The sequence below is a fragment of the Lycium barbarum genome, chromosome 1, assembly GCF_019175385.1.
Source record: "Lycium barbarum isolate Lr01 chromosome 1, ASM1917538v2, whole genome shotgun sequence".
Classification (NCBI taxonomy): Eukaryota; Viridiplantae; Streptophyta; class Magnoliopsida; order Solanales; family Solanaceae; genus Lycium; species Lycium barbarum.
In genome coordinates, this window is record NC_083337.1 from 158772863 (window position 1) to 158793549 (window position 20687).

Consider the following 20687-nt stretch of genomic DNA (forward strand, 5'->3'; position numbering starts at 1 on the left):
AATCTAATTTAGCTTCAAAGTTTAGTCAAATTGACTCTCGAAAAGCAAAAAACGTCACATAAATTGAAACGGAGAGAGTAATTCATAAATTTAATTATGATATAATGTATTTATATTCTTTCCTATGCATAACGTATCTAAAATTATCCAATTAATCAAAATTTACGTCACGTAAGATTTTCAAAACTTTTACTAGTCCATCAATCTGATCATTCTCCCGAATCGGAATAAATACATCATTTTGTGATAGTTAATAGGAGTATTTTTTTTTTCACCTGCAATAATAATTCCATTAATATATTGTAACACATGACACGTGTCAAAGCCACACGTTATGGCAAACGTACAAATACAAACGTGTCATCTCCTTGTTGGCTTGCAAAATCCTAAAACCTTAATATCTCAAAACAGACAGGTTATAGCTTAGGGTTTAAGCACAATCAAGAAAAAACACTGAAGCACTCTCTGTTCTTCAGCTGCTGTATTATATTATAGTTATAGAGAAGGCAAAAAAAAATAATGGTGGTTGACAAAGGGAAAAAACAGAAAGTTGAAGAGGAAAAAAACATTGATGAGAAACTTTTTTTGTCTGTAGAAAAATTGCATGAGATACAAAATGAACTTGAGAAGGTAAATTCTTGATATCCATTCACTTCATTTGAGCCCTTTTTATTCCATTACTTGGTAGTCTTTTACTAGTATTCTCTAAAACTAGAATTCTTTAAAGAAAAGATTCAATTTTTAGTTTAAAGAAAACTAGAAATTCCTTAAAAAGAAAAGATTCAATTTTTTATTGTTGAGAAAACTAGAAATTCCTTAAAGAGAAGATTCAATTTTTAGTGTAGAGGAAACTAGAAATTCCTCAAAGAAAAGATTAAATTTTTATTTTACAGAATTAGCTAGTGGCTAAGATTAGTTAATTCCCGCTAAGTAGTGCGTTGAACTGTTAATTTCAATGTAGAGCAGGTTGTCCGAATGGAAAGTCTTTTTTTTTTTTTTTTTTGGTTGGAGCTTGGGCGGGGGGGGTTTGTTTCTTGAACTTATACTGTTGATAAAATGGGCCAGAATACAGCTGATGGATAGATAAGGTCCATGTAGCTGACCCAAATTTTGTTTTTTCAGGACTGTCGATATAGTTGGTCGAATGATCGGCTGTCTTTAATTTAATTTGTTGCATCTTGGCACTCCTTAATTTTTTATTTTGTCATTGTTAAGACCGAGTAAGCTTTTAATGTATTGAACATCCTCGTATGTGTTCTAAAATTGCTCCAAAAGTTGTCTGGTTTGTCTATGACTCTGACATGAGAATTTTTGGAAGAACATGTTATGGTTCCTTGTTTCTAGCGTGGATATAAACTGGTGCTTTTATTAAACTATATGGTGAAACGTAAATGTTGAATTGACAATGAGAGCAATCTTGAAGCTATTTCATCGTACCTCCGAATGACACTCCACCAATAGGTGAGCTCGTTAGGGAGATAATTGTGCTTTAGAAGGCCACGCAGCGCATTTCATTGAATGAACTGAGTGGATAGCTGAAACACAAGAGTCAAGGTAATAAACAAAAGTTGTTGGTCTTGCGCGAAAAAAAAAAAAAATCTCTTTTTAGTTTTATGGCGTATGCATCTAACATTTTCAGTTGCTTATAAATTGTTCTTAACAGGATAGGTGACAATTATTAACTGATAAAAACGAGATAGGTGACCATTAAACGTTTAAAGAAAAGAGATAGGTGACCATTCAACGTTTAAAGAAAAGAGATAGGTGACCATTAGCTTATTGCTATATTTTGTAAAATGTCCAAATTCTGGCTTCAAACCTTCATGAGAATTGAAACTATCGGATGTGTTAATTCCAATTAGTTTCTTATGTTTCAAAGAATTTTGACACTTCAGTGGTGTATAGAATGTTAGAAGAATAATAAAGAGTCCTGTCTTCCTTGGGGATGTATCGATGTCCAACTACCATACCTCATCGAAGCATATTTCTATGAATATTTTCAGATAAATTCCTCAACATATTATGATGAAAAATCTTTCAGCATTTTCTGTTTTATTTTCAGATGGAAACAAAACTTTGAGAGATATCTGCTGGTCATATTCTACCTTAAATTTCCTGTAAAAGAACAAAAGTGCACGTAACTTTATTTCAAAAGATTTTGGGGAGTAATTGCTATTAGAATAATGTGAGCTGTTTGTCTTATGCTTATTCTTTGTTCAAGTGAATATTGAAGCTTCTTTCCTTTTTAAATTAATAAATAAGTCTAGTCCAAAAGCTTCTCCAAAATTTCCGTTGAATTGAGGTGTTATATCCAATACGGTTATAGTTCAGTTCTAAGGGTCTCTCTTCCGGAACTGCTAGGTTCCGCCTTTATATAATGAATTAATGATCATGATACAGATACATGGAATCCAGGAAAATTAATAGACGGAGATATTCTCGTAGGATTCAGCAGGCTAGTGTCTACCCCCTCCCAACCCCCCAATTCCATCCCTTCCCCATTGTTCTCTCTACATATTTTTCTCTGCTCCCTCCACAACAAATTGAAATTCATGTTCACGTATCTGAAGAGTATATGAAGAGTACAACCTACAAATCTATGCGCTTATGGGATTTTTTTATTTGTATGTTGTATGCAACTAATGCATACATGATATCACTGGCAGTGTCCTGGTGTCCTAGTTTTTTTCAGTGCACGCCAACAGTTTAATCATTCGGCGAACTATCAACTTTTACTGGTTCGCAATAACTAGTTTGGAACAATTTGCTAGAAGTTTTTCTTATGCTGTTTAACTGTAAGATAAGATGGGTTGCTCTTGGTTTTACATGTTAACTGATAAAAATTATACTGGCAGATCAACGAGAAAGCAACTGACGAAGTGTTTGAAATAGAACGGAAGTACAACAAGATCCGCAAGCCTGTTTATGATAAGAGAAATGATATCATTAACTCTCTTTCTGACTTCTGGTTGACTGCTGTTAGTGGTTCCATCCTGATCCTTTTTTCTCTCTATGTTTCTGAACTTTTGACGTATTTTTACACAATAACTTTATCTCATTTGCTTGCAGTTTTTGAGTCATCCTGTTCTTGGCGACCTTCTAACTGAACAGGACCAAAAGGTTTGATTCCAATTTGTTGCATATAAACTTCTTATATAAAAATCCGCTTAATTAGCACAAGTCCATCAGAAGGATCTGGAGAATGATCCCAGCAGCCATCTTCTGGTGTATTTGGAAAGAAAGAAACAATAGATGCTTTGATGGAAAATCAACTCCCACCAGTTCTTTGAAAGGAATCTGCTTAGTTAGTTTGTTTAGTTGGCATTTCCATACTCCTGTAAACAGTGTTGATAACTTTTTGGATTTTGTTGGCTCCTTGACTCTTATTTAGCAGAGTTTCTAAGGTAGCATAGGTTTAGACTATTTGCACAGTTTTTTGCTCACCAATCTAGCTTCATGCAGCTCTATGTTTGAAGCTTAGGTTTCTCTCTGTAACTTTGCATCTACTTGATGCCTTTACTAATGGAATTTGTTTACTTTACCAAAAAAAAAAAAAAAAAAATCCGCTTAAGTAGCAATGAAATTTATTAGATTTTCTGATCTGCATCTCATAATGTTACTGCCTTCATTCATGCTAGATTTTCAAATTCTTAAGTTCTATTGAAGTGGAAGACTCGAAAGATGTGAAATTGGGTTATTCAATCACGTTTGTGAGTTCGCCATTCTCTTGACAATGAAATTAATAAGTATATTAGACATCTTGTGTTTGCTGGAAAATGCAGAATGCTGATGACTCCTCTTCTTTCTCACAGAACTTTAAGCCCAATCCTTTTTTTGAAAATTCAAAGCTTTCAAAGACCTATACCATCCTTGAAGATGGATCGACAAAAGTTACAGCTACAACAATAAAATGGAAAGAAGGCAAGGTGAGTCGTCACTTTGCTACTTGACAGTTGTTACACATCTTTATCTTATCCTTTTCCTCTCACTATATATGTTGTTTGTCTCGTGAAGGGCATTCCTAAGGGGGTTGTTCAAGAGAAGAAAGGAAACAAGCGGTCCCATGCAGAAGAAAGGTCAGCTTACTTTTATCTAGCATGTCTAAGGACTTTAATTTTTTTTTTTTTGTAGGCTATCAATTGTTTTTAACAAGTCTGTCAACTTGTAACTGATCTATGGACGGGAAAAATAGGCTTGCTCACCACATTAAACCCGGTTATGATCTCCACTTAGGAATAGAAATTTGTCGATTATCGCATTTCTTACTAAAGCTCACCTATAACTGGTTCATTTTAGTCTGATCTCTGAAATAACATATACCAACCTACTTATGTTCCAGTAGTGACAGAATTGCCTGATGCTATGTGTTTACTTCACTATGTTGTTGAGCACAAGATATGTTGCTCCTTCGATCACAAAAAGAAATGACAGGATCAAAGTTTAAGAGTCAAATCACCAATTTCGCTTTGGTTACGGACATCCAGTTGATGAATTTTTTGAAAAAGAAGTTACATATTCAGGAACTATATAAGAGTTCGACAAATAAGAACTTCTTATAACAAAAAATATTAATAAACCTTCTGGCAAAAATCTTCTTGAGAAAATCTAATTGAGTTCCCAAATAGTACTAGTGCAAAATATGGAAAATTTGGCGGTTAATGCAGCTGTGCTGAAAATATTTACAACTCTGTGCGCTTACTGAGTTTTTCGTCTGGAACATTCTGTGACTATCCTCATATAGTCGCAATCACTTGGTACTAAGTTGGTACACAAACTGAACACGTGCTTGCTGCTTTGTCTTATGTACTCTCAGTTCTAGCTGTACTGTAAATAAAACTAAATGTCATATGCATGGTCATCCTAGCTCAGATGCTTTTCCCTTGTTTTTCCGCACAGCTTCTTTACCTGGTTTAGTGAAGTCAATAAAAACGATGACAGTGATGATGACGAAAAAGAGGTTCTGGATATTCAGGATGAGGTAAAATCTAATATTCGGCAGATAATTCAGATTTTCTCGCTCTTTTTTTATTTTTTTATTTTTATGGGTTTGGGGGTTGGGGGTGGGGGGGGGGGGGGGGTGTTTGGGACATAATTTAGGTGTTGGTGCATAGGATTTGCGTTTTCAGACTTATACCTTTGTTTTCTGATTTGTAGGTTGCTGAAATAATCAAGGATGACTTGTGGCCAGACCCTTTGACTTATTTTAGCAATGTCAGTTCCCTTGTTTTCCTTGATCTATTAATCAAGATTTAGTCATGCATTTTAAACCAGGTAACATTATCCGAGATTTACTTGACTACAGGAGGTTGTTGAAGAAGATTTTGAGGGTGATGAAGGTGGTGAGGTAAAGCAACATTCTTGCTTCATTATTGCTAAGATTCTCATAACTATTGCACATCAGTTGATATATAAAGTCATACTTAGTCATTTATGGCTGTAAGTTGTAACATGTCCTTTTGGGCTTACATTTATTTCTTTCCTTGGCCCACATGGTATGAGGGTGAAAGAGGACTGTTGGGAAAAAGTTTCTAATTGTGGCTTGAGTTGGCAACGTACTTCAGTAGTAGAATTCCAGTGTTCGGCCCTGCTTGGTTGTTACCTTAGGTGATTTTGGTGCTGTATGAGTCAATATTTGTCCTTGTGAGTTGAGTTACTCGTGTTGACTTCAGATTTTACATAGTGGTTTCCAGTGTGTAGTTTAAAGGTTTTTTCTGAAGAACTTATTTTGCTAGGGATAATTTTGTTCCTACCTCCCTCTTCAACTATCACGTCAAGTAGGAGAAGTCTACTCAAGGTTGTTGACTTTAATCGCTTCTTCAAGAACTTACCTTCTGTTAATGTATGTCTAGAAGAAGCACACACTGTCAGCGTTTGGTAGTGTAATTGGTTAACATTTTGAAATGTCCTTCCAAGCGACTTATAGGATTTTACTGAAAACGTAAGAGCTGCAACTATATATGAAAGCATATTAAATGTAGAGCAATGAGAATACTAACATTATAACTTTCTGCAAGCAATATATAGTTCTTTGTGGTACTTCTGTTTTAAGAGATTCATCCTGCATTTCCATCTTAGCTTTCATGGAAGCTTTTTGCTTCTGCTGTGGGTTTAACCAGAACTTTGTCTATCTTGCACTCCGACAAGAAATTGGGTGGATATCAAGTTCTGTATACTTCTTTATGTTTTGGGTGGATATCAAGTTCTGTATACTTCTTTATGTTTTTGGGAATCTGTAATTACTATCTACTTGTAAGTGCAATTTTTGACGGAATCTGTAATTACTATCTACTTGTAAGTGCAATTTTTGGGAGGTGGCCAGCATACCCTTAGTGCATCATAAAGGGGATTAGGGGATTCTTCCATTTTTGTAAATACATTTGTTCCAGCACCTTCTCGGTACTATTCAATGAAAATACCTTAACTTTGTATACAACGATTGCATCATTAGGAAGAGGATGAAACCATAGCTTTTGGTTTTACCTGGCAGGAGGGTATTGGTTGGGGACTCTCTTACTTTCAGAAGAACAAAGTTTCTTTTGGTGGTGAATATATCTTTGTTTTTGAGAACAATAAGTATCTATTTTGACAAAGAATTTGTGTTCCTTTTCTTTGTTTTTTCCCTTGGGCCTATGGAGAGAGTTCACCTGTTGGAAGCTTACACTTTTTGTTTAGGATGAGAGGAGGTAGCGGGTTTGTTAATGTTGTTTCCGTTTCCTAGCCAAAGGGAGGTAAAAGTGGAGCATATGTAACTTCTTCAAAAGTTGGGATTTTCACCGCAGGAAGGAGGAAAGACTGCTTTTGTTTTGAACTTCGATTTCCAATTCTACCGGACAACATGAGGATGAAAATTTGCAATTCTGTGCTAGTGCCCCTATCTCTTAGTGTTGCAAGGTTGGAGCTTGACAAGGATATAAAGGAGCATTAGGTACTTTGACCGAATATGGCTTTGAGCATATATTCTGGACACAAAGCAGAGATTGTTTATGGTTGAAGAATTGTTAAGGGGTCTATCACTGCAATGCTCATCATTCTCTTTGGCAGATGAATGTGTCGTTCAGATAGTAAACCTATCATTAGTTTAGTTGTGGATATTTAGTGACAGTCATAAAGTTCTTCCTTTTATTTTAAATTATATTAGATGAAAAGAAGTTGTGTGTTGCTGGGAGCTGACAGTTAATTTAGCATAAAACCTTATACCTGTTTTTATTTGTTGGCAGCACTAATATAAAAGATGTTCTTTCTGTCCTGGTATGGATCGGTTGATTTGATTTGAATTCCTATGCAGGGAGAAGGCTCTGAAGATGATGAAGATGAAGATGAAGATGAAGACGATGAAGAAGACAAATGAACTGTTAATGGGCATTGTGTTTGATTTTAGTTCGCTTCTTCAGTGTTTCAATCATCAGGGATTTGGGTGTCTGTAAAGAGGCTTGGGATATTGCAGCAAAACTAGAATTACATGTAGCGGTGACTCTTCTTTTTGCTGTAAAGAGTCTTGGGATATTGCAGCAAATCTGGAATTACATATAGTGGTGACTCTACTTTTGGCTTCAATGAGCTTTTTCTAGCATTTGCTTCTTCCTTCTTTAACCTTTTCTTTTATTATAATTATTTTTTAAGTATTAGAATACGTCTCTTTTACCTTCATGATTCTTTCCATGCAAAAATGAAAAGAAAAAGACGTTTAATGGGGAAAATACCCATCTTATTAAGTAAATAACATTATGCCTATTAACCGGAACCGGACCGGTAACCGGTTAAGGAACCGGCCGGTTCCGGTTAAAAAACCGGAACCGCTTAACCGGTTCCGGTTTACCGGTTTTAAACTCCAAACCGGTCCGGTTTGGAGTGCTTAAAATCTTTTTTTTGTTTGTTTTTTGTATTATATAAATATATATATGTTATAGTATTTATTTGTATATTGTAGGTATATTTATATATGTTATACAACTTTATAATTAAAGTTTAAATATTTACTGACTAACAGCAAGTCAGCAATACAGAATAGTGCTTTTCGTATACATATATATGTATAACTTACATATACTTATATATATGTATAACTTAATATATATACTACTATATATACTTATATATATGTATAACTTAATATATATACTATATATATGTATAACTTAATATATATACTATATATATGTATATATATGTACTATATACTATATATACTTATATATAGGTATAACTTAATATATATATTGTATACATATATACTATATATACTCATATATGGATACTATATATACTTATATATACTTATATATATGTACTATATACTATATATACTTACTTATATACTATATATACTATATATACTTATATATGTTTAAGTATACTATATAACTTAATATACTTATAAGTATATTCTTAGTATATTTTAGGTATATTCCTAACTTAATAAAAGTAAAAATATGAACACAAGTAAATAGAAGAAAGCTCAATGAGCCATATATTTTATTCATTCTTGGATAACATTTATTTGCAAGTTGTATTTCTTTTTAACTTGCAAATAATACATGAGTTGTACAAAAATAGTAGAATAATAAAATCACCAATTTTGAACTATTTCGTTAATTTCCCCCACATCATATTCGGTCATGGAAATATCTTCAAAGTCTTCCATTTGGTCCGGTCCACTAGCTATCAAATCTTCAATTTCTTCCTTTTCGCCTTCCTCCGCTTTTGAGTTTTGGTTGCGTCGCTCTGATCTAATCCAATCTCGAATGCACACTAGTACTTGCAAGCTAAAGCCGGATAATGAATGTCTATGGTCTCCAATTTGCTGTCTTCCTTGGCTAAATGCGCTCTCCGAAGCCACGGTTGATACTTGAACCGTAAGGATATCTCGAGCCATTCTTGAAAGTACCGGATAGCTTGCCTTGTACTTCTTCCACCATGCTAAGACGTCCACCTCATCCAGTTGGTTGATATCCACATTTGGCTGCATCAAATAAAAGTTATATTCATCAAAGTTTGCAGTAGAAGAAGAAGTTGGCTGTGAATGTAAAACTTTTAAACCCGACAAGCCCTTTTTGCTACTCTGAGATGTAGTAGGGCATGGAGCAACGGGTGTAGCACGTTCTTCCAAACTAGAATAATGAGTAAAAACTTTTCTAAACTCATCATCAATAGCGAGATCGGCTTCAGCTAAAGATGGTTGAACTCCCTCTTCAATTTCTAAAAATGTATAAATTTGACTAACCAAATTTTTAGTATAAGACACTTTTAAACAAGGATTTAAAAGGAAACTCAATATAAATAAAGTTGGGATGGGAAAAAAATACTTCTTAAATTTGATTATCATTTCAAAAATAGCCACTTGATAATCGGGTTTATATTTATACTCTTGTAAAACTCTAGCTATTTCCGCTAAGTAGGCTAAAATTCCAGTTACCGTGGGATAGAATTGTCTAGAAAAAGCAAGAGTTGCATTATAAAAAATTTCTAAGAGTTCAATACATTCTTTAACATCTTCCCAATGCCTAAAAGTTAACCAATCCTTACTATCAGTATTATATTTGTTGTGAACTTGTTGTATGGGAATCCTATACTCATATGCTTGTTGTAGCATAATGTAAGTGTAGTTCCACCTAGTCTCAATTTCTACTTGAATTTTCCTAGGTCTAAGGGTATTTTCCACACAAGCATTCTTAAAATCTCTAATTCTTCCCCTATTAGCATTACAAAAAAGAAACGCAACAACATTTCTAACTTTTTGAACAGAATCATCAAAATGCACAAGACCATCTTTAACAATTAAATTTAAAATGTGACAACTACATCTTACATGAAAAATATTTCTTAGAGGAGGGTTTATTTCTCTTTTTAAAAGACCAATTGCCTTTGTATTATTAGAAGCATATCTAAAGCAATACAAAGTGTTTTTCTATAAATGTTAAAAAATCTCATTATAGTAGACATTGAATCGGCTAAAATTTTTCCATCATGACGACCTTTTCCTTCGTCATATAAAAAAGCTATAATTCTTTTTTGCATAACTCAGTTGTCATCAACCCAATGACATGTAATAGCAAAAAAATCTAAATGGTTAATACTAAGACCCAAATCAGCGGTAAGACAAACATTACAATTTAAAGAATTAAATACATGGCGCAAATAAAATCTATATTTTTTAAACAAATCTATAACATCGGCTCTACAAGTACTTCTAGGAATACCCTCAAATAACGGGTTATAACAACGTTGAATGTAAGTAACAAACCCCAAACCCGAGGGAAAGGAAAATGGTAAACAATCATAAGCTACCATTTTAGCTATTTCTACGCGTTCTTTTTTCTTGTCATACTTAAATTTCTATCGGTTCGTGGGTCTATCGTCATTTGAATCCCCCCCACATTTGAACCCGTTTGTTCTCCCCAAATATCCATATGCTTGGTTCTCATATGACCATTTAGTGTACCCGTTCCACCATCCTTACCAGTTCCTTGCTTAAAACTAAATACTTGTCCACATAGGGTACACGTAGCTGCTTGGTTTTCCCTATTCTTAGTCATAAATTTTCAAACTTTAGTTGTTGGCTTACGAGTTCTAGGCGGTTTGTCTTGTGTATGTGATTGTGCAGGACATGTATCTCCTATGGGATTTTCGGGGGGTTGTGTTTCATCATCATCATCATCTAAGTCTTCATTAAAAGTGTCGGTAAAATGTTGTTGCATTGCCTCATGACCTAAAAGTGGATTATTTCCACCAACATCAATACCTAAATTAGGTGTTTCTTCCACAAATGTTTCCTCATTAAGCGCACCCCTAACAGTACGACTACTACTACCGGCACCACGTCTTAATCTCTTTGACATTATTAAATAGAATTAATTTAAATCACAATCAAATAAATCACAAGAAAATAAATTACAACAAATTAAATTGATAGAATTAAATTGCGTAAATTAAATTGCGAAAAATAAATTGCTAGAATTAAATTGCGAAAAATAAAGATAGAGTTGGAACGAAGGTACCAAATTGCCGGATTAATTTTCAACAAAGTGAAGGCGGCTAGAATTGCAAATCCACCAAAGCTACTTCGGATTGTTGCAAAATCACCAACTCCACCAGCAATATTATAATTGCAAAATTAACAATTGAAAGTTGAAAATATAATAAGACTTTGTGGCTAATTATTGCAAAGTAACTATAATTGAGAGATTGAGATTTGAGAGAAAGATGAAGAAGAGTGAATTGATGTGAATTAAAATGAAAATGAAGAAGGGTTTATATAGGGGTGGGGATGGGTTAAAGTGTTAAAAAAAAAAAATTGAGGGCCAAAAATTAAAAAACTGGCCGTTTGGCAACGGCCATTTTTGCAAATGGACCGTTGCCAACGGTCCATTAAGGCCCAACGGCTCTTTCCGTTTTTTTTTTTTTATTTTATTTTCACCGGTTAAACCGGTTTAACCGGTCCGGTGATTTTACCGGTTTAACCGGTTTCGATTTTCAAAATATTGAAACCGGACCGGTAAATCATTACACGGTTAACCGGAACCGGTTAACCGGTTCTACCGGTTCCGGTTTAACCGGTCCGGTTACCGGTTAAAACCAGTTAGCCCGAACCGGTTGCCAGGCATAAATAACATACTCGTAAATTGTCATCTTACATAGTTGGCCTGGCAGTAACAACGTACTAACATATTTGGACCTTTTACCTTTATTCATTGGTTTAAACAAGCTTCCAAAGTTGAAAGTCCATTCATTGGTTTAAAAATTAAGTATATTATTCAAGAGATATAAATTAATAATATGCGGGTGACTCTTGATAAACTTACGGGAAAATTCTGACATGAAAAGGATAAGGAAAATTCAGGGACAATTGGCTGCTAAGAGCGCAATAAAAGGAGAGCCAAGTTGTAGTATATTTCTTTTCTACCATATAGAAGCATGGATGAGGAGGCAGGATCGTCATCGTCCAAGGGTAATCCTGTCACTTCACTCACCCATCAAAATGACTTGATGCACGTGATAGTAGAAATATCAACTACTCTGCGGTGTGGGCCCCAAAACTTTACACCTTGCAGCCTTTTAATGGTATTTTGTTGTCTCTTCTTGCAAATTTCAACCAATTCAGAAAGATCTATTGCTCCACTTCTCTATTTTAAGTCTTGTGTTCTTCATAAGTCAATCGATTACTATTTTAAAGTTGTTGAGGAAATCTATTTGAAAGTCTAAATATTGTATTTTCTTTATTTAAAATATATATATATATATATATATATATATATATATGTGTTGACTATACATTTTTCATTTCTTTTACATGGCTCCGTTCAATATTAGTGTACATAACGAAATTTTATTAAATTTAAATCCGAAAGAAATTTGGATTATAGTAAATTCAAAATATATTAGTTCAAATAAATATTATGAGCTAATATAATTTGGTTAATTATTTAGGTCTAATAAATATGGATTTTATTAGAGGAGTTCAAATGCATTGGGCTAGCCCATTTAATTAGGCTACAAATGATGAGTCCACTTTGCTAAGCTCAAGATATCATCTTCCTAGAGGTCCAAATTAGTGTCACGTGTCAAATGACGTGGCACGCCAAGTAAACAAATGAACCAATAGGATCATGCCACGTGTCAAAATGATGCAGCATGTCTAGTCAAATCAATGGCCAATGAAAGTGTGCCACGTGTGCAAGTGACATATTCTGACCAATCAAATATCACCAATGTCAACTGAAATCTGATTGGCCGGAAGGAGTTCGTCCTTATCACAACTCTTCCATCCTACAACTATAAATAATAAATAGGGGTCTCATAATTCAGAAAAAGGAAGAAATTCTAACAAGAAGCAAGAGAGAGCTCGTGAATCAAACGCTGCAGATTTCTCTACAAGCTAAAAACATTCAAGCATTCAAGTATTTCTCTAGAAGTTCTAGAGATCAAGAAGCAAATTCAAGATCAAACTCAAAAACCCTTGAATTCAAGTACGAGTCAAGAACAAATCCATTAAGTTCAAGATCAAGCTCAAAAGCCCTTTAATTTACTACAGAAAATTCTAATCAGAGGAATCATAGAGATTGTAACACTTATATTTTTGAAATCAAATTATACGATTGTTGGGATATTTTCATGTCTTGATTATTATTTTCTCGACGAGATTTTTATTGTCTACAATTAGTTGCCGTATTTCTGATCTACTTTTGCACGCCTATTAAGAAATCATAAGTAAAAGACTATATTTGCTAATTTACTCTTATCTATCTTAAAAAAATTGAGCTATATTTAAGAATAGTGCTAAGCTAATTTTATTGGTATTTGAACGATTATAATATCAACTAATAATACTTGTTTGAAGCTTTCAGATTTATATTTTTTATGTTTTAATCAATATTCGTTGCTTTCAAAAACACCTAATATTAAGGGCAATGAGACAAACAGGCGTTGGTCACATGTGGGCTAGCCAATCAAAGGGCAGTGGACTCACCTATTACTTTTGGATCACGATGCATTTGTCTTTTCAATTAGTTGACAACTTTTTCATAACTTGTTCATTTTAGTTCCAATAAATATGTTGTGTAAATATACTGTAACACAAATTATAGAATGCATGCTTCCAAAATTTCTAGCTTTTCCTAGGTGACTTTTAAAAAACGTCGTCAAATATGTTGAAAATTTCTTAAAATTGCGTAGAGATAAAATTGAATTAGTTTTGAAATGCTGATTAATTGTAACAAAGAAACATCGTAAAATATGTTGAAAGATTCTTATAATTACATCGATTAAATTATAAATATATGTTGGGCCCGTGCTGACACTGGTTCTGGGTTGGGTAAATGGATCGTCGACATGGTCCCTTATGTGTCAATATTTTATTTTAACTATTTGCTTAATTTACAACTTTCTGAAAGTTGGTCCCGCTTCAATTTTCATCTCACACCATATTGAGCATCTTGCGGCCTTTTCAAAGGTGGTTATAAGCATAGACATTGCAATCATCAATGCAATAAACAAACAACATTTGTGTATATGTATGTTTATTAGCAATATAAAATATATATATTATCACTATCCAATACATAAATATTTACAAACATACACAATTACATACACATAGATACACCATAATCCAAATTACGCACGGGCATACGCCATCTAGTATATATATATGATTAAGAAATGGCATTAACAAATGCGCGTGCATAAGGATGAAGGTATATAAAATTAGCTTTTTGTATGCTTTTTCCATCAATGTTTATAATATATATCTGTCCAAATGACATAGTATATCGAGATTCCAAAATTTTATTGGGCAACGCAAACCATCTAACTATGTAAACCAAATTCTAGAGCAACCAACACGTTGTAACTAACGAATGGCTACCCCAAAGATACCAACAGTTGATTTGACTCCATTCTTTAGAGAAGGATATGATGATGAAAAGAGAAAAATTGTAGATTCCATTACTAAAGCTTGTTCTGATTATGGCTTCTTCCAAGTTGTAAATCATGGTGTACCCCTTGATCTCACTAGTCAAGCTCTGAAGTTGGCCAAAACTTTCTTTGAGTCTCCAACTGAAGCCAAACTCAAATATTGTCCACTGCCTAATGCACCTGTTCCTGCAGGCTATAACAAGAAGCCTAATCCTTCTTATGAGTTCAATGAATATCTCATCATGCTTCCACCTGGTTCAGATTTTAACATCTTCCCGGACAATCATCCGCTATTTCGGTATGAGCATAACTTTTAGCCTTTTGTCTTCTACTTTTTTTGTCAGTTTTGGTTAAGAAACTTTTTCTGGATCATTTGCTTGTGTAACAATGAGGTTAGGACTCGATTGAGTTATTCGGGATCAGAATTCCCACTGGAGAAGACATGAATTCAGTTATGATTGAAGAAAGTCTGGTATCTATTAAGTAGTAAGAAGAGTCTCAGTTGATTGGCTACATAGGACAATCTAGAAAGGATTCAATACGTTCAACTGAATCTAGTACTTTCTACTCGAATTATGTATATGTATGCAAAAAAGGCTTAATATTTGTGTATATAATAAGATCATACTCATTTTAAACCATCGACTCTAGACGGTGGATTCGATGATGTGTTTAAAGCTGTATAAGAGCTCAAACTGCAATCTTAGATGAAAATGTACACTTCCATATCCTTATTATCTCTGAGCCATTCGACTAGGCATGAACCGTCATTCCCAGGACAGAGCTTTATTGATGTCAGCTCCACCTTTGAGAATTGAGAGCTATGTCAAATTGGATGATTTTTAATATTGTTTAAGCATATATCTAATCAGATAGTTTAGTTATACGATTTCACCTAATGTCATTTATCATACATATCTAAAGCTTCTTATCCCATATAGAAGACAATACATTTGATCTTAATAGCACACATCAGCTTGATGCATTTAGCCCCTTAATTGCCTTGCAGAGGGGGCTGCTGGGGGAATAAACTTTGGTGTTGCATTTCTTGGGCTAGTTTTGCAAGTGAATAGCATTAGCTATTAAGATGATGAATTTTTTTCCAAGTTTCAGAGAGGTGATGGAAGAGTTATTCTCCCAATTCTTGAAGATAGGGATGGTTGTCGAGAGAGTGTTGAGCGAGTGCCTGGGGCTTCCTCCCTGTGTTCTTAAAGAATTCAATAATGACAGAAGCTGGGATTTCCTCATTGCTTTATTTTACTTGCCGGCAACAGAAAAGGAAAGGATAGGTGCAAGTTCACATAAAGATGTCAGTTGCTTCACAATTGTGTTACAAGATGAAGTTGCAGGCCTTGAGGTTCAAAAGGATGGCGAATGGATCCTAATAGCCCCACAACCAGGTGCTCTTGTTGTCAACATCGGTGATGCTCTTCAGGTAAATAATTGGGTTCACGGTCAAATGTGTATAGACATTTAGTTGATTTTCCAATACTCTACATATAAAGGATCTGGGCAAAAACTAATGGATTCACCTGAACCCATAGCTATACTGTAGACCCCCTCTGGTGATAGTTAGCAAGAAAGAAGAGCGAAGTTCATAACTTACCTGAAATCTACAATCTCGAGTTCCTTGATGTAGTTAAATCTTAAGAATCATCTGAAATTCTGATTGTTACAACTTGACCAGGTCCTTACCAATGATAAATTCAAGAGTCCAACGCATAGGGTGTTGAGACCTAATGGAAGATCAAGGAATTCATTTGCATTCTTCTACAGTTTGTCAGGGGACAAGTTGGTTCAACCACTACCCCAGTTTACAAAGGAGATTGCAGAAAAACCAAAGTACAGACCATTCTTGTACAAAGAGTATATACAGAAAAGAAAAGAAAACAAGTCTAAGCACGTTACCAGGCTTGAAGACGAGATTACCATATCGCACTATGCAATCCCCGAGGAGTGATGTTAGACAAAAAATAAAAGGTAACGTCTTGTAGCTTGTAAGAAATTAGCCTATGATCTCGCCATTTTCACAATTTTCTGATACTGATTTTTATAAATTTACAGCTCTCTTGTTTGCTTCTGGAATTTTCAAATTCAATAGCATTTCCCCTCTTGCGGTAATCTTTCTGATAGTCAGTGGGGCAAGCCTTTTCTCTAGTGACTCGCCCTCCAGTTCAACTTTCGATTCTTCTATTTTTCTTTTGGCCATATTTTGAGATTGTTTGATTCATTCGAATATCTTGGACAAGATAAACTTGCAAATTACTTCATATGGTATCAGAGAGTAGAATGTTCATAGACCATATTAGCTTGTTGCTGCTGATGATATCCGCCAAATTGCTTCTAAAGAATGAATTTTCATAGTCCATATTGGCTCATTGCCAATCATGATTTCCTCCAAGATTGCTCCAAATAATGGTGTAACGCATTGAATTAATTTCCTGTTAAAACCAAATAGTTCACATTCCTATAGGTACAATAGTCAAAGAGAGTATGTCGATCTTCTTTTTGTCCCAAATCCTCTAATCGAATTTAATCTACTTTGCTCAATCACATTCGTCAATCCTTTTCTGATTAGATTTAACTCTCCCGATTAAGGCAGACTGAACGAAGAACATTGAGATTTTTAATGATAAACCCCTTGAAATGCTAAAAGGTTGTTCAAAGCTTGAGGTAAAGAGGTTAGCTAGTTTTAACAGTAGTACATAATGAAATCCACATGAAGTGGACAAAACGAAGGCTCCATGTGAGTTATAAAATGTGCCTCTAGATGGTGCAGCGCGGTAATATTAAGTTGTTCAACTTAACTAATTTAAGAACTTATATCCTTCCTGCAGATAGACTGAACCAAAACTATCATCTGAAATTTCTGAATTCTGTTTATACTATTTGTTCACGACAGTTATAGGATATGATACGAACTCGAGCTATACGAGGTAAAGCACTAATTTCTTTACCATATCATAGTAGTCCAGAAACATAACATTTAAAGGCCAATTTATAGGAGGAACTTTCTTTAATCAGAATTCACCATGGAGGGTTAGGTCTAGAGCCCTACCCGTCCATTACATAAAAAGGGCAATTCTTTTGGGGTGGTTTTTAAATTTTGCCCCTCATATTTGAAATCTTTAAATTTTGCCCTTCGGCTAAAACCTATGGGTTCCAGGTTCGAATCCACACACAGTCAAAATTTTAAAAAAAAATCGCAAGACAGAGTTTAAATTTCGTTATGCCCCCACCGACATACACTTGTGAAGGAATTACCAAAGTTATGCCGGACCCGGCATACTTATGCCTTATGGGCAGACTTGGCATGAGTATGCCGGGTCCGGCATAACTTTGATAATTCCTTCACAAGTTTATGCCGGGTCCGGCATAAAAGTTTGCCCATTAAAAGTATGCCCCCACCGGCATAAACTTGTGAAGGAATTACTAAAGTTATGCCGGAGGGGGCATAACTTTTCCTCAAGGCATAGTTTAGTTATGGCTTATGGGGCAAAACTTTTCCTTAAGGAACTATGCCTTATGGGGCAGACTTTTAATTAAGGCATAACCAAAAGTGTGCCTCATAAGGCAGAACTTTTCCTTAAGGCAAACTTTTAGTTATGCCTTAAGGAAAAGTTCCGCCTTATGGGGCATACTTTTAGTTATATTTTATGGGGCACACTATAACTAAAAGTGTGCCCCATAAAATATAACTAAAAGTATGCCCCATAAGGCGGAACTTTTCCTTAAGGCATAATTAAAAGTTTGCCTTGAAAAGTAAAATATATATATATATATATATATATATATGTCTCAAGGCAAAGTCTGCCCCCTCCGGCATAACTTTAGTTTTTCCTTAAGGATTGTATGCCGGATCCGGCATACACTCCCCCCAGCCCTGCCTTGCGAAATTATTTTTTTATTTTATGCCTGAGCGAGGGTTCGAACCCAGAACCTCAGGTATCCAAGCGAAGGGAAAAACTTAAAGAACACAAATATGAGGGGCAAAATTTAAAGACCACCCCAAAAGAAGGGCAATCCATGCAAAAGAAATGACATAAAAAAAGGATGTAGTCTGAGGTTCAAAATGATGGTGAATGGATCTCGTAAGTGCTCTCTTTGTACTATGCAAGTCAGTAGGGCCAGTCAAGCAAGACTTGGGCCTATTAGAACAAAGGGGCTGACTGCAACCGAGTTCTAGCAATTGGGCCCAGAGAGAGGAGTACAACATACATGCAAAACGTAACGGGTTATTGACTCTTATACCCCTATGTTGTGCTGGTCTTTGATTTTTGCCCTCATAACAAACAATTTTTTTTGCTGAGTATAAGTTTATATTTTCGCATCATAATATATCACATGTTATGCCGCGCATGTTTAAAAAACTTATGTCCTGCTAGGTATAAATTCGGTTGCTGAAGAGTGAAAATTAAAGACCAACCCATTTGAAGGGCAAGAATTAAAGACCAACTCATTTGAAGGGAAAACCGTGCAATTTCTTCAAACTAATTGGCTCTCCTCAAAGTAATGAGCGACCAATTCTTACAACCTACGTAGAATAGGTGAGACGATAACTCTGAGTTAAATTTTCACCGTTCTATCAATTAACACACCAACTGAATGTAAAAAGGAGTTTAAGTTCTCATTAGCTTCTCACTGACTAATTAAGTCATTGACTAATAAAGTGATCAAATTAACGCGGTGTAGATTAATGACTTTCAGGCCGTTGCACTTGTTTTACCTACTACCCCTTCTTGTAGTAGCCTCTCACTTTTCGCATTTTGAATTCTTGAAGTACTTTCAGTAAAAGGTAGTGGAAATTGTCTTTTCCATCAAACATACTTTATATATTTTGGTTGTAATGAAGAAATTTAATCGAGTTTACTTAGCTTGTAAGCTAAAGAGGTTACGAAGACCTGGACAAAGTGGTAAACCTTAATTATCTAACCTTTTTAATTACCTCCTAGCATATCTTCCTATATATCTACCACAGTGCGCTACACTTAGTTTCACAATCAATTTCAGCTTCATCTATTTGAGGTAGGTCCCATTTTGACAAAAAGGAAAATGTTAATGCTCATCCAGAGTGACATAACAAAATCATGAGGACTATTTTTGGTTATATCGTTTTCTCTGCACACCTGTGTCTGCATGCATCATCGTTTTACAGTACTTTAATTGGAAAGATTTTTTTTCTAATTGTTGGTGTCGTGGCGTTGTCTTCTTCTTGTGATTGAAAAAGTATGGCCATGAGCAATCATCATTTCCTCTTTAATCATTCAACCAACGTAACGCACAATCTTGATCTCTAACCTTAAACCCCTCAAATTTTACTATTTTTATCTAGTTAAAACACCAGTTTAATAGTTATAGCTATGTGTGTTTACCAACACTCGAATTCATAGCTCTTGGTGCCCCAATAATTATTTGGTATTCTCTCGTATCCGGTTTGTTTGTTATAACGTTATTATAATAAATTTATTAGTATTATGTTTCATTATATAAGTGTAATTATATAGTTTAATATTTTTTATTTTAAAACAAAATTAATTGAAAAATTACATAAACTTTTTTTAGATGAACATGTGAACAGTTTTAATGTGCGACGAATATATGTGTATACAAGAAATTCTAAAAATAAAAAAGAAAGAATTGCAAAAGTCATATGGTATATCATTACACCATATTGTAATTACTACCAATTGCAGTCTTCTCCTTGAGAATTGGAGAGCGTAAATACCCGCTCTCCTTTAATTACACATCATGCTAACCAAGTAATTACTTAGCCAAACAACAGGTCATGCATGTAATATAATTACACTCAATTAAGTCCAAATTCAATTATCAGGTGGCATCACAAAGATGCCTTGACAAGGCATTAATCACTTCTTTTTTAAAAAAAAATTCTACTCTTACTATTTCAAGGAAGCATATAGTCATTAATTACTCATTTAAAGAAGAGATAAAAATAATAGAGTAGAGCATGCCTTATGATTAATGATATTAAATGATTTTCTCAATATATGTTTGTTAAAACCTTAAACAACATATAAAAAGGACTCAAAACAACAACAACATATCTAGTGATAAAAAGGAGTCAAGGGGTAATAATAAATTGGTAATTTTGAGCTGAACAGGTTAATTATCCTTTAACTGAAAACCCACTTAAGGTCAAGATTACCTTTTTTCACATTAAATAGGAAAAGCATAAGATGACAAATAAAAGGCAACTAATCCAACTCCTGCTGGAACTACGTGTTGGTGTTTTTCTCCAACTCTGTAGATGCTGTCCC

General features: G+C 34.5%; 2 protein-coding genes across 4 annotated transcripts; both read left to right on the forward strand.

Moving 5' to 3' along the window:
- The first annotated feature begins 402 nt into the window (after window positions 1–402).
- LOC132600729 (NAP1-related protein 2-like) lies at window positions 403–7554 on the forward strand. 2 transcript variants are annotated; one of them, XM_060314070.1, is made up of 10 exons: window positions 405–630; window positions 2856–2978; window positions 3070–3120; window positions 3639–3710; window positions 3813–3926; window positions 4015–4076; window positions 4897–4978; window positions 5155–5211; window positions 5303–5344; window positions 7286–7554. In XM_060314070.1, exons 1-10 carry the CDS (start codon window positions 520–522, stop codon window positions 7346–7348), a joined length of 777 nt encoding a protein of 258 aa, XP_060170053.1. In that variant the 5' UTR covers window positions 405–519; the 3' UTR covers window positions 7349–7554. The 2 variants fall into 2 exon arrangements, with proteins under 2 accessions (XP_060170063.1, XP_060170053.1); XM_060314080.1 differs by lacking the exon at window positions 3639–3710 and having other exon boundaries at window positions 403–630.
- Window positions 7555–14177: 6623 nt separating this feature from the next.
- LOC132600739 (flavonol synthase/flavanone 3-hydroxylase-like) lies at window positions 14178–16712 on the forward strand. 2 transcript variants are annotated; one of them, XM_060314089.1, is made up of 4 exons: window positions 14178–14707; window positions 15517–15844; window positions 16097–16389; window positions 16474–16712. In XM_060314089.1, exons 1-3 carry the CDS (start codon window positions 14352–14354, stop codon window positions 16367–16369), a joined length of 957 nt encoding a protein of 318 aa, XP_060170072.1. In that variant the 5' UTR covers window positions 14178–14351; the 3' UTR covers window positions 16370–16389; window positions 16474–16712. The 2 variants fall into 2 exon arrangements, with proteins under 2 accessions (XP_060170072.1, XP_060170080.1); XM_060314097.1 differs by having other exon boundaries at window positions 15523–15844.
- Window positions 16713–20687: the final 3975 nt, after the last annotated feature.

Coding starts and splice junctions, on each gene's coding strand:
- LOC132600729 (XM_060314070.1), top strand. CDS start 520: ATGGTGGTTGACAAAGGGAAAAAACAGAAAGTTGAAGAGGAAAAAAAC. Junction 3,121..3,638: donor TAACTGAACAGGACCAAAAG/GTTTGATTCCAA, acceptor CATTCATGCTAG/ATTTTCAAATTCTTAAGTTC. Junction 4,077..4,896: donor CGGTCCCATGCAGAAGAAAG/GTCAGCTTACTT, acceptor TTTTCCGCACAG/CTTCTTTACCTGGTTTAGTG.
- LOC132600739 (XM_060314089.1), top strand. CDS start 14,352: ATGGCTACCCCAAAGATACCAACAGTTGATTTGACTCCATTCTTTAGA. Junction 14,708..15,516: donor GACAATCATCCGCTATTTCG/GTATGAGCATAA, acceptor TTTTTTTCCAAG/TTTCAGAGAGGTGATGGAAG. Junction 15,845..16,096: donor ACATCGGTGATGCTCTTCAG/GTAAATAATTGG, acceptor CAACTTGACCAG/GTCCTTACCAATGATAAATT.